The 14189-nt window shown below is 35.5% G+C and overlaps 1 protein-coding gene across 2 annotated transcripts in view; it reads right to left on the reverse strand.

The window, feature by feature from the left end:
* The window catches only part of CLTC (clathrin heavy chain), a 58433-nt gene that overhangs the window by 23565 nt on the left and 20679 nt on the right, over positions 1-14189 (reverse strand). For both annotated transcript variants that reach the window (XM_014556516.2, XM_006181433.3), the window contains exons 3-13: positions 13127-13395; positions 12406-12567; positions 10072-10185; positions 9464-9637; positions 6433-6630; positions 5470-5670; positions 3223-3375; positions 2620-2742; positions 1771-1908; positions 1363-1527; positions 1060-1240 (exon numbers count right to left, since the gene is read on the reverse strand). In XM_014556516.2, the coding sequence (XP_014412002.1) occupies positions 1060-1240; positions 1363-1527; positions 1771-1908; positions 2620-2742; positions 3223-3375; positions 5470-5670; positions 6433-6630; positions 9464-9637; positions 10072-10185; positions 12406-12567; positions 13127-13395 (1878 nt within the window). The remainder of the gene's footprint in view (positions 1-1059; positions 1241-1362; positions 1528-1770; positions 1909-2619; positions 2743-3222; positions 3376-5469; positions 5671-6432; positions 6631-9463; positions 9638-10071; positions 10186-12405; positions 12568-13126; positions 13396-14189) is intronic.

Here is a 14189-nt window from a genome sequence, read left to right on the forward strand (position 1 = left end):
TTATCATACCATATTCCATGTAAGAAATTTTAAACGAAGTCCATTATAACAGGTGTTTTTCTATATGCAATTAATGGGAAACATGCAAAACTTGCTTAAGAATTTAATATAGTGCTGTTCAACAGAATTTTCTTCAGTGATCCAAATAATTCTATATCTGTATTATCTAATATAGTAGCTACTAACCATATGTAGCTTATGAGTATCTGAAATGTAGCTAGTGTGACCAAATAACTAAATTTTTAATTGTATTCAATTTTAATTACTTTAAATTTACATAGCTGTATGTGGCTGGTGGCTACTATACTGAATGAACAGTATAAATGCAGCGCATAGTTAACAGAAAATGAAAAAACTAAGAAAATCAGTAGAAATCTCTCATTCCTTCTGTCTAGAGCAGTACTATAAAGAGAGGGAAGGAAAGGTAATTGGGAACCAGATGTTTAGCTAATGAACCTAAAAGCCACTAACAGTGATCACATTAGTATTTAGTTCTCAACTGGGGGTGATTTTCTTCCCAGGAGACATTTTTGGTAGTCACAACTGGTGGAGCCCATGCTACTGGCATCTAGTGGACTGAAGCCAGTGATGCTGCTAAATATCCTGCATGCACACAACACATCCTCCAACTCAACAAATTATCCAACCCAAAACGTCTGTAGTGCTAAACTTGAGAAAACCTGCTGTACAGTGACAAGTCACAGAATGTCCTTGGCTAGAAACTTTGCCACAATAAGAATCAGATAATATAAGCATGAAATCTTACTATATCCAATTATTAGTATTTTAATCTTATATATTTATGACAAAGCTACTATATATATTTGAATTTTAAAATTCTGCCTTTAATCCACCTATAGAATATCCACGCAGTCTTGCTCATTGCTCATCCCTAGAACCTGACATAAAAGATGCTTGACAACATTTACTGAATAATAAAACTTAAATTATCCCATCAAAGTAAGCTTGTAGAAAGAATTTCCAACAGCCTATGACCATACCAATAACACCTCTTGGCTATCTTAAATAATTTAAAACAACTCAGAAACTCATAATTACCTTCAAAACTCTTGAAAGATTCAAAAAGTTCAATCAGAGACTGAGTTGACAGCTGTTCGTGATACTTTGAAGCCACTTGAACACAGATCTGTAGATTCTGACGAATATTAGCCGACAGCATGGCCCTGAGGCATTCGAGGGAGTCTTCTACTGATAAGGACCCAAAGTAATTTACTAACCACTAGAGGACAAAATAAATAAAATAATGTTGAACATAATGGCGATATGAAATTACTATCATTCAGTAACGCAAACACATTTTCAGTATACTAATTAGTCATAACTATTAAGAGACTGAAATACCTCAGGGTTAAGAAGATGGGTGTGAACAACCGCACGCTTTATATCATACAAATCAGTGAAGTGCTCTAATGCACGCTGTAGGAGGCCAGCCTTTTCACACAGCTGAGCGATATGAGCCCGGTCATAATGTGTGAACATCTGATTCCCTAGAATAGCATCTGCGACCTATAAAATCACAAACAGGATGAGTTTATTTTATCACCCCATTTATATCAGTAATCCCATATCCAGATTACATAAGATTCACTAATGAACAGATAAAGGAGAGAAGGTACAAAGGAATGTTAGCTGAATTTTCTTAAATGAGGAACAGGCATCTCAGTAGCTTCAAATAACTTAATCTAAGAAGCTCTGAATAACCACAGAAACAGTGCTGGAAACATGCCAAAAAAGCATGAAAACACGTACTTGAGGTGCATGCATAAGGTTCATCTCAAGCAATCGTGTCTGTAAAGGACCTTCCGATGGCCGGTTATTCTTCAGGGCATCCAGTAAGAACGCAGTGCACTGCTGAATTAGATTGTATTCCATAAACACGTCCACAATCTGCAAAAAAAAAGAAAGATTTGAAGAAAATTGTTTTTAAGATGCTTAAAAGCTGCTTTATGATACTGTTGATAATATGTAAACAAAAGGAAATTAAACATTATTTCTTCCTTTACATACAAAAAATTGCCAGACCAAATCTCAGATTTAAAGAATATTATTTGGACAACATTAACTTCATAACTTAAGAAAAAAATTTGTCTTCTGGAGTGACTTTTAGTTCGAGTAAAAACTATTTCAAGATACTATATAATAGCAGAATACAAACTGATAAAAATTTAAAATTTTGATGAACTATTTAAAACACAGAAAAACATAAAAATGAAAGAGTCTGTGACTCCCACTTCGTATATGCATCTCTTCCCTCTCCCCTCACCTAATGGGAATGACTATTCTTGCATTTTGTTATTCCCATACGTTTTTCATATTTTTAATACATATACGTCCTCTAAAAAAGGTGGTGTTTGTTTTGCATGTTCTAAAATTATATACAGATAGTATCTTACTGTCCATTCTTCTGCAACTTGCTTATTTTGGTAACATACTTGAGATTTATCCATGAAAACAGACATAGCTCTAATTTCTACAAATAGAAAGGTTAACCTATTCTCCAAAGTAATTTCTACAAACAGAAAAGTTAACCTATTCTCCAAAGATCCCCTCATTCTCTGTTTAAATCAACTTCTACAAAATATATTTAAATTCCTTTACCTGTGTGATATCAGCAAGAGGTTCTTCATCCTGAACTAACATTTGAGCAAACTGCTGTCCCTGATCTGGACTGATACGCATGACATTTCTCAGCAGAAAGATCCAGTCTGGAGTATATCCAACCTACAAACACAGAAAAATTTAACCCCTGCTGCAAAGTTCCGTTTTGACATCATTTAAAGCTTTTTCTATAATAGAATCTTGCTAATTCAGAACTATTGGTAAAAGTATAAATTCAGTTTTAACTCAGAAGCTTAATTTAACCTTGGTTATATAAGACAAAGATACCTTGGTGACAACATGCTTGAACAAATAGTTGTAAATTTTTCACTGGCTTATTCAGTTTCAATGACCACAGAAAAATTTGTTCTAACAGGTTAAACATACCCTAGCAACTTAAACCCTGATGAGTCATGCAAAAGTAACTATCTCCATTTTTGAAGTGCAATTTTTTATCTGAGAGTAGTAACACCGTTTTTATACTTTTCCACGTAATTAATAGTGAATTTCCTTAAATTTTTAAAGTCACTGAGAGTTACTATAGGCTCATTTCTCTCAATGTTTTAGTGAATTTATGCTGAGTATTTGTTTCACTGAACTCACTTTTTTAGCATACAAAACAATCTTCTGGACTTGACCTGTTTCTGCAAAGCACTGAATGACCTTATTTGGGACATTAGCCCTTAGGTACACACTGAGTGCCAGTGTAGGGTCCACAGATTTCACAAGATCTCCCAGTTCTTCAGAGCATTCCAGCTGTCCAAAGGAAAGAGAGCCTGTTTAGTAATCCATGAGGTATTTTATAACCAGCACTTGACACAACTTCCCCTACAAATAATAACTAACATGACAGTTACTCAGTTGTCCCAGAAACGTATGATAAATATGCAGTAGTTGTGCTTATAAAGACTCTTGATTTTGCATTCACAGCAGTATCTCCAGAGAATTTTCCACACATCCTACTTAAACAAGGATTAAAAACCCACCAAGACTTCACACTTACCAGTATTACCAACTATCTTCTTAGAAATGTAAATAATTAAAAAGCAGAATCTTGTACTTCTAACTATTAAAAATATTCAGGTGTCAGACTCCCGTGGTCCCAATTTTTCAAGAACAATGCAATCCTTAATGTAATGTTATCAAATGAAAATCTGATTTAAGGAGTCAGATGAAGCTTACCACAAGGACCACTATTAAAATTAGAGCAGAATCTGTATGTCTGAAGGATCTAAGTTCCATTAACTTCTCGACGTCTGGATTTAAGGTTGTAAATAAGGCCACTAATTTAACAAGGTCAAACAGATAAAAATTTTAGAATTTTTAGGCGGCATGCAGGCAAATATCCTCTGTACTGTTCAACCTGCCTCAGTCAGCTGCCCAATCTGGAAAGCAGCTTCTCTAAGAGAGTTTTGCTTTATACACTAGAGCTGATTTTCTACTTGTTCTGATTATGTCAGAGAATAGCCCTGATAAGTCAATACTGAGAAGCTCTACCAGAGTCTATACCTCTTAACTTAACATGCTAACTAAATGAAGAGTTGACCAGTGTCCTTTTAACCACAAATGGATCCCATATGACCATTCACACAAACAAGTAATGATGCTCAAAAAGCTTTCACGCTGTTATGCTGGTCAACTCAGTTACCTTGGCTGTTCCCATCCTCCCTTATCTTAAATAATTAAGACGGATCTCAAATACTAGTGTGGCTAGTAACAACTCTTCAGCAGACTCCCGTCCGAGCATCTCAACCCTGACGTACTATTCTCTAGTATAAGACTACCAGAAGCTGGGTCAAGAAACAAGGACTTAGAATTAGTAATGTAAAAATATTACTGACATACACTAACGCTGAATGGTGTAATAAACATTAAAAGGTACTCTCTACTCAGGGTGTTTTAAACAGAACCACCTCGGTTTTTGACAATGGCATAAGACATGGCAATCATTACTGTTACTTTGTGGAGAAAGGCTTTCTCTGGTGGGATGAAAGGGACAATATCACTAATGGATTGCTTAACCCTGTAATTTGTCTAACTGAGAAGCAACATTTACCACATGTACTTTAGAAACCACAGTACGATCAGATGCTCTATGTAAAAAGAAATTAAGTACTAAGCGAATATAAAAGGCATAGAGAAACCCTACAGTAAAGAAAGATGGTTAACAACTGTTTTTAAAGATTCATTATTTAAATAATTTCAAGAAACTAAGTTAAATATTTTTTCATGTAATGCCTATCAGTATTCCGTGAAATCACTCTGGAAATCGATATCACTGCTAATTGAGACAGCCCTGCTGCCTTGTTAACTTATCTGTGATCCAACATTTTATATAACATTTCCCTCGCACACCCAAACATGATTACTAGCAGCAAATATGACAATTTTGATACTTCAGAAGTTTTAAAAGAAAAGAAATGATGTATGGTTGACACTACTGTATATATCAAGTGTGCAATGTGGGAGATAGAAGATACTCTTATGTCCAAATGACTATCACATATGTTGACAAATTTGAATGTATACTAAATTAAGGGTCTCACACTAAGCTTTTCCTAAGGCAAAAGGACAGCAACTTGCTTCCAGGTTAGTAGTTTTAAGCACTCAACAAGTAATCCTGGATTCCACTTAAAAAATAAAGATATCCCACCTCAACGTGCCACAAAATTAAAACACATTTTCAAAAGGATATACGTTTATCATCACATGCCATGTCTGTTCTTGTTCTATCACCATAAGCAATAAATAATGGATGGAGACATTTTGGCACAGTCTATATGTTTTTACCTTGCTAATGTGCTGTCTACTGCAATCACAGCAAAAACATATTCACGTAAATTAACATACCTTATCTTCTTTTAACCATTTCTCCAAAAGCTGTTTCCGCCCTTGCTGAAGTACAGGCCTACACAGTTCTAAGGATTCGTATTTGTTTAGCTGGCCCTGGTCCAAAAGGATTCCAAAGTACTGAAGCAGAGGAGAAGTTTGACCTGGTTGGGCTGGGACGCTCTGGAACCGACGTATGGTGTCTGGGGTACGAAGGATTCCCTTTAAGAAAGAGAAGAGTTAAGGACTCCCTTTAAAGATGATCCAACATCATGCTAATAACTTCATGGGTTTCTTAGATCAATCTCAGAGGAATGATTCCATCTACGAATACCAAATCTCAAATCTTCAGTATATTTAATAGTAAAGATTCAATGTTGGTCACACTTCTGGTTCAATGCTATGAGATTATTCTGAATCAGAAATATACCAACCTAATTATAATGCCAATGTGTAAGAGAATAAGCATATTCATAAGTAGTTATGGCTAAGCTATTATTGCAGGTTCACATTAAGTGGAAATATCATTACACTGGTCAGGGAGTAAGGCGTTAATTCAGTCCAACATAATTCACAGGTGATGAGGATAAACTCAGCTCTATTTCAGACAACTCTTCCTACCATAAATTCAACAGGATTTGTTTAAATCTCCAACTTGTGGAAGTAAAATCAGTAGCTATCATAGATGAGGCTCAAACAGTGTAACAACTAAGTAATTAAACATTATTATATCTATGTAAATCATAGCTTGTTAGGTCTACATATCATTCTAACATTCTGAGTTTTAAAAAGCTAACTAAATCTAGAGCACAGAAAAGTAATTAATCAAATATAGAGGTACTGACAAGTAACTCATTCTACTGGAAAATCTGACCTAAAACAGATTAGTTTCTCTGTGGAAGCTGGTTCTGCTTATAACAGTAATAAAATAAAGCATGTTAGCATGAATCCAATCATGGCAAGTTCATCTTCATAGCTATTTACCTTTGGTGCATTAGCAGCCACTTTTGCTGCCTCTGAATAATTTCCCTGGGCAAAAAGAGCATTAAATTTCCGGGCAAAGAGTTCTTCAGCACCAGCTAAGTTGTTACGGACAGCCATTCTCAGAGCCAAATCAGGATTTTGTAGAACGTTGGTGATATAAGGAATTATGTTTTCTTCTTCCACACATACTGAGAGAACCTGCAATTTAAGATCTAATGAATAGATGCAGTGTGTGCATTTGACTATCAATGATACCATATCTGTTTACAGACAACTACTACTGAGTCAGAAAGGTAATAATACTGTGACAGCTGCTTTCTTTTTGTCATAAAAAAAAAAACAAACAAAAATACAAAAGAAAAAATAGAGACCAGAAAAAAGAAGACACAGGGATGCTAAGCCACTTGGGGGCTCCTAAAATTTGGCCATTCTGTAATATAAGTAACTCCCTACTTCATACTGTCCAAACTCTAAATACTTTGCTACCATCCATTCTTAACATGGTACGGACTTGCCTAGAAGTAGTTTAAGGCACATTCCTTTTAACTCAAGGATTTTTTTTTTAACAAGGATTTTTCAGTAATTTTAATTACATTTACATTCCTAGAGTTCAGATTATATACTCAATGAGGGGAGAAACCACTGAATCCTCGTACCTACTGAATCCAACATACCTAATAAAATGCAAAGTGTACAATAGGTGCTTAATAAATATGGCGGTTGGTAAAGAGCAATTTCCAACTGCTTTTTGGTGAAGAGTCACCTACCCTCAAGTCCTCCTAAAAAGTCACTTCCCCATAATGTTGGTCTACTTGTCCAAAAGCTGAATTTGTGTCAGTTGCCACAGAGAAAGGAAGCCCTCCACTGTGCACCCACTCCTCTCCCCAGCACCAGAGGTGGTCACACACTCCAGCTAGTGAGCTATTTATTTCACCTCCAACAACACTCGTCATACTATTTTCCTGTCTAAGTGTTTCTCAGTCACTACTCCACATAAGGAAAGGGACTTATCTTTAACTGTATTACAAGCACCAAACACTGTTTAGCACAGAGTAAACACTTAATATTTGTTAAATAAATGAATGTGAGAAATTTCTGTCCCAAGAACAACAAGAATCGAATACAATTTGAGAACTCAATTAGATAAGCAACATCTATTTGCCTCCTCTATTATTCTTTATGAGGAAAATGATGGAATTTTAACCTCCAAAATTTTTCCATTTCCACAGGTCTGACCTCCATCCTCAAAGGCCATCCTATATTGGCAATGTGTCGTTCTACTCCATATTAAGACACACCTTTTAAAAAAAGAAAGGAATTACTTTCCTTACAGTCATCTGCATTCCTGACTCTCACCTTTAATACTTACCTCCTAGGAAAAATAAGGAAATGAACAAACCCAGTTCTAACTATACTTCCTGAAGCTTCCTAATGAGCATCACCTTAATCTTCCCCAAACACCAAATCCATAGTTTCATCTTCACTCTGCTTTTAGACTGTACTAGCTGATTTCTAGCAACCAGTACTTAAGATCTACAGGGGACAAAGAAGGTTCTCCTGTATTTTCTAAAGTACTCAGTTCTACCAAGTTCAGAATTTAAGCCAGATATTGGCAATAATGTCACCTTGATCACTTTTAAGTTTTCAACTAATAGAAACCACGCACTTAATTCCTTCAGGGCTTAGGTCCAGCTGTAGTTGACTCTGATCAAAAGAACAGAGAAAAGTCCTGAGGCCTAAAGTTTACTGTTAACATCCATCTCCTTACTCAAAGAAAATTTGTGGGGGAAAGGGAGGGGAATAATAAGTAAGGTCCCAGAATCAGCGTCATGAATATTAAGTATATATGGTGAAAATCATTCAAGATACTTTGGCTTAACTTAAGCATTATCTTAAAAAACATCAGCATAGTAGCAGAAATAAAGTCTCTGGCTTAACAACTTTATGTTCATAAATAATCACTAACCTAGTTTATCAAAAGACCAATTCATTCTTGATTCTTCCGAGAGACACATGCCACTGAATAAATGAAAGCTACTGAATTTTTAAAGTCACTTTTGTGCCAGACACTAACTGGTGTAGAAATACAATTAAACAAAGAAAAGCCCCTTTCCTAAGGGATAACAGTGACTGAAGCAGTTAAGTGAGCAACTGTAAGTCATTGTGGTAAGTGCCATGAGGAGGGCCACTTAAGATCTAGGGACATAAAGCACCTCACCAGGTGTAGAACTGAGGTAGGGGATGGACAGGTAGGGAAAGACTCCCTTTCTCTAGAGTACTTCCCTCCTCATACACATACCATTTTCTGGAAATTAACAGAGTAAAGGAGGAAAGAGCCTACCTACTTCCTTTGCTTACCATCTAGAAAAAATACTAATTTGGAGGAAAACTAGTAAAAGGCAAGACCAGTAAAAGTACCGTTTTTAAAATTTTAACCTTTATTTTTAAGAAAAAAAGATACGTCCTGGCAGAATATTTTAAATTACATTAGAATACTAAGAAAACAGAAAAAGGATCACTTGCGTTAGGTGGAGTGAAGAGGTTTATCAAGTGTGACAAATTTAGAACAGTTAATATGTTCCCTATCTAACTGGATAACTTTCCAGGTACCCCACAATAGCTACTGTAACGTATCACCTTCCAACATTAAACATTTAGTGATAGTTACTAAAGTTAGGAAGAAAGATGTAGGAAGAATTCTTTTCCTTGTAGTTAATAATTTGTCTCAGAGATCACAAGAAGAAGATCGCTATAAAATGTCTACAGCCTATCAAAGTGACCCTAATAGTTTCTTTGCATGAAGAGGCACTTCTTTTGTAACAGAGACAAAAATACGATCTTAGGTGGTGATGCTGTATGCCAGTTTCCCTCTCTGAGACAGGATTAAAGAGAGACTGTATCATATGCTTCTGCATTTTTAGGTATAGATTATTTTCTGACATCCAAAGTTACCATTTACTTTTTGAAAAAAAGCTGACAGTAATAAGTGCTATTTTATTTTATCACAATTTACTTTTCAATGTTTCCTTACTTGTCCTTTTCTGTTTACTCCAATTATTCCAGCTGTGGCTTCATGAGGTGCAGTAACAAAGATTGTTTCTCCACTGATTCTATTCATGTAGATGCAGGTACCAGTCTCAAGATCATAGAGGTGGATATAACCATACTTAGTAATCAAAAATACTACATCATGCTTTTCACTGATCTGTATAAAGAAAATCAACAATTTAGTAAAATAATCTACAAACAAAACTTATTCCAATTCCATTTTAGAGATTGTGAAATTCTAGAACTTTGACAAGAGGTTGATAAGAAAATTAAAAGCTAGTATTTATGGTTTCCTCATTTTTATAGCAAATTCAAATATGGGATAACCCCATGCTCTTCCATAAAACACAAGAATATTAATAAATTATATACAAGAGAAAACATGACTCTGAAAAACTTAGGATAACCCAATTTACACACTACATGAAAATAAGAGTATTATTTTATAAAGTTTCACTAATAAACTTTACTTTTGGATAAAGGGTACTCTTTTAAGCTCCACTTAAATGATACTGACTGTGAGTAGTAGTTTTTGAATTAATTGTGTTAAGAGGAGAGATCTTAAAATTCCATTTGTTTTGCTTAAAATACCTGCATTGCAACAGGAAAGTCATTTTGTGCTTCTGGAGGAAAGAAAACATCCACTGCCTTCTTTGGAAAGGGCTGGTTCCCTGTAGGTGGTGTGCCAACTTCAATGATATGTAACTGTCCAAAAGAAAATAAAACCTATCATCAACTGCTGAAAGGATAATAGCAGCTTTATTTGTAGCCCCAAACTGGAAACAACCAAAATGTCTCACAAAAGGTGAACATTAAACTATATGGTACAATCACACCATAAAATACCCTCAGTAATAAAATGAACTTTTTAAAAAACTGAAGTATAGTTAGTTATAATGTGTTGATTTCTGGTGCACAGCACAATGTCCCAGTCATGCATATACATACATATATCATGGACATTATGCCCACTGGGAACAACAACAAAAAAGCCAATCTCAAAAGATTACATATTATATTTTTCTATTTATACAGCATTCTTGAAGAGACAAAATTACACAAATTTACAGAGTAAATCAGTGACTGTGAGAGGTTACAGATGGTGAAGGAGAAGTAAATGGTTGTGATTATAAAGGGGTAGCAAGAGGGAAATCTTTGTGGTGATGGAATAGTATGTATCTTGAATCTTGTCATGATGAAATGACACCAAATTATACAATTGTACTGATGTCAATTTCTGGTTTTTCTACTGTACAACATTTCTATGTAAGACGTAACCACTGGGAGAAACTAGATAAAGGATACAGGATCTGTCCCTACTGTTTTTATAGCTTCCTCTCAATGTATATTATCTTAAGATAAAAATTTTATAAAGTCAGTTGATTAGCTCAAACAATCACACCTCAATTTACCTTAAAGTAAGTACACAGAATAGTAAAATAACCACAAAGGTACTTTCTCATGGCTTTCAATTATAATTTAGTATTCCCAAATAGAAATCTAACTTAAGTTATTAAATTCTTCTCTGCCAAAACCTACTTAAACACAGATTGAAAGTGTACACCTAAGTTGAGTTGTCCCTCTAATCATATACATCTCAGAAACTGGATGAGAACATTTTGGTTTAAAATGTCTGACACTGCACATCAGTGAGCAAGGCAGAAGAAAGTGAATACTGTCAATGAAAGAGTGTCATATATTTTGCTTAGTCATGTCAGGAATGGACTAAGACAAAAAAGAAGTTCTCAAGATAAATAACCATATGAAAGTTACAGGGTCTCATCCCTAATTAGGATGATTAGCCATACTGAAAAGTTTATCTTCCTTCAAAAACCATGGCAGATCATGAAAGATAACAGCACAACACATCAAACAGGCTCAAGAACTTATAAACTACTACAAAAATGATACTCAAGGTTTATTTCCAAGAGGACTTTTCGAAAGATGTCACAGCCTATCCTTGTCATACCAGATTGGTAGGATCATTCCTTGGTTCGGGGATTCCCACTCTGAAATTTGAGGCAGAATTCTAACTCTAGGTGCATATATTCTCTCCCAGCTTACTGGCTATTGATTACCATATTTTACACATTCTCTATCTTGATTTTAAAAACTACTTACCATGAAAAATACTGAGACTTCAGAGACTCTACTATGGCAGTGAGAACAAAGTCAACCTGAGCTTCGCGGGCCAGCAGCGCTAACCAGGGCATCCAGCAGTGCAGTCACAGCAGTGGGTCCTCCGAGCTCTGTGGCAGGGCTTTTGGCTGGGGGCCTGGCTGCTGCCCATTCTCCCTCATTCTTCTTCATTGTACAAGCTTGGTTCAAAATGTTCCTAGCTATTGTAAACTATCCATTATCTTTTCACTAAATTTTTTATGCTCTAATCAACCAGACCTTGCGTCTGTCGTCTGCAACTAAGAATCCTAACATAAAAAGCACTTCAGTCTGTCCAGGTGATTTCAGTGCACAGTCAGGGTTGAGAAGCTCTGACTTAAGGCAGTGGTATTCACACTGTGATCCACATTCTGTCTAGTCACTTAAGAGTATATAAAACACACATTATGAGCTCCACTTACTGAATCAGACTCTAGACGGATGGCACACAAATGTGCATTTTAGCCATGCTAATGATTCTTAAACTCTTAAACTCTTCTTAAAGCTGAAAAACATCATATTAAGGCCTTTGGTAAAGGCAATGAAAATAAAGTCTTATTACAAACAGCTGATACACAAAAAAAGTTGTTAAAGATTATTCATTTTAGACAAGTATCACTAGAAACAATTTCAACAAAGTCACCACAAATCTGAATGTTAAAGAAAAATTAACAAGAAAAAGAGACAATATTTTGAAATTAGATAATTAGTAGCAAACAGACAAAGTACAAGTTCTTAACTAAAATAATTTCCAAAAGCAAAACTTACCTTCCCTCCAGCTTGACCCCGTACTGCAAAACAAAACAGCGTTGACTCTTCTGCATTTCCTTCCATCTTAAACTGTGCGAAGCTGGCGGCATGCCCTTCAATGGGCTGAGACACTTTCCTATCTACAGAATATAACTGCATAGCTCCCACCACACGATTTTGCTACAAAAGATTGAGCAGAATAAAGTCTGATGACCCAATGAATCAGTAACTCTCAGATTCATCAACTAGTGAAACAATTAGAATGTTTTCTCATCTTTAGCAGGATTTCTAATACTTTATTAGTTCTCTCAATGAAGATTTGATACCTCTTAATTTAAAACTTAGTTGCAAACATTATCTCATTAAAGCTTAACATGAATGTTTCACATGTGCCTCATTTACAACCATCTTTTTACACTATCTTAGAAAAAGGGATATAGGAGTACATGTTGTGCAGTAAATGTCGACAGTAAATTCCAAATCATTCATGTAAGAATTTAAGATCCACTCAACCTGCAATTAAGACCTAAAAACACTTGGTAAGAGTACTCTGAACTGTGTGTCAGTAAAAAAGTAATGAGCCAGCAATGTTAACTTCTTAAAAATAAAAAAAGAAAGGAAAAAAAAGTCTTCCAAAATAAGTCAGGTTTGCAAAGAAGACCTAATTTCAAAACAAACTGCATTCTGGGCACATTAATTCTCTGGACCTTTTCTTTAATAAAAACTAGAAAAATATTACCTGTGCAGATATGCCAGTCAGAAGTAACCACTTTTGCTTTGCATCTGTACGGTAATTGATGATCTGGCACCCTGCAAGGCTAGAATGGCGGTCGAACATTTTCACTGGCTGAGACTCTCCTTCCATACTCCAGTGATAAACTGCATTATCCGTAACAAGAGCAACCGTATTCAAAGAGATCCATTTCCAGAAAGTGACATCATCAGTCATGGTATGGGCCTTCATTTTACTTTTCATTTCAATGTTAAATATCTGAAGAGTTTTCCCAGCTAAAAACAAAAGTAAGAATTATGAATCACTAAGAAAGCAAAGTTCAGGATAAATTACTATCTAGCGGGACTAGACTAGCTCTACAGCAAAATCTGTAACTTCCAAACAAAATGGTTCTATCATGAGACCACTAACCAACTACGGAAGTCACACTGACAGAGCCACAACCACTGAAGAGACAGCTAAGACTGAGTAAACCATCTACATCTGAAGCAGAAACTCTACAACCATTAATAAAGACATTTTAAACATAGCATAACTTCCAAGGAATTCTAAATCCCAACTAAAAATGAGTCTAAAGAACAGCTCACTTAACAATGATGGTAATCAAAGGTTGTAATCTTCATACTTAAGAATGTTTACCCATAAACTTAGTTAGTTGTAGGTACATAGAACAAAGCAAATCTGATTCAAGCCCATGGGGAAAATGTCTACTCTTGAAAAAGCAGTCGTTCCCCATCCAACTAAATCTCATGGGAACTTCTTGGAAGAGAATCTACTTCAACTCTGCCTTGTACCACTAGCACATAAGAGAAGTGCATGCTACATTTAACTGGTTTAAGATACAAAGGGAAAGTAGAGGTGCTGGAGGAAAGGACAGGGAGACAAAGGAGAGTTTCAGATGTTGTTAGTCTACTGGAGGTAAGAACAAAGCTCAAGCTTCATCCAAGTAAGACAGCAAACATTCAGTAAAAGGATGAAATTTGCCTTGAATGTTAAGAGTTCACCGAGTCAGATGCAAAGGCTTGCACTTATAATTTGAAATCCATCACAGTCGGAAAAGTAATTTGAT

This window comes from Camelus ferus, chromosome 16 (assembly GCF_009834535.1).
Source record: "Camelus ferus isolate YT-003-E chromosome 16, BCGSAC_Cfer_1.0, whole genome shotgun sequence".
Classification (NCBI taxonomy): domain Eukaryota; kingdom Metazoa; phylum Chordata; class Mammalia; order Artiodactyla; family Camelidae; genus Camelus; species Camelus ferus.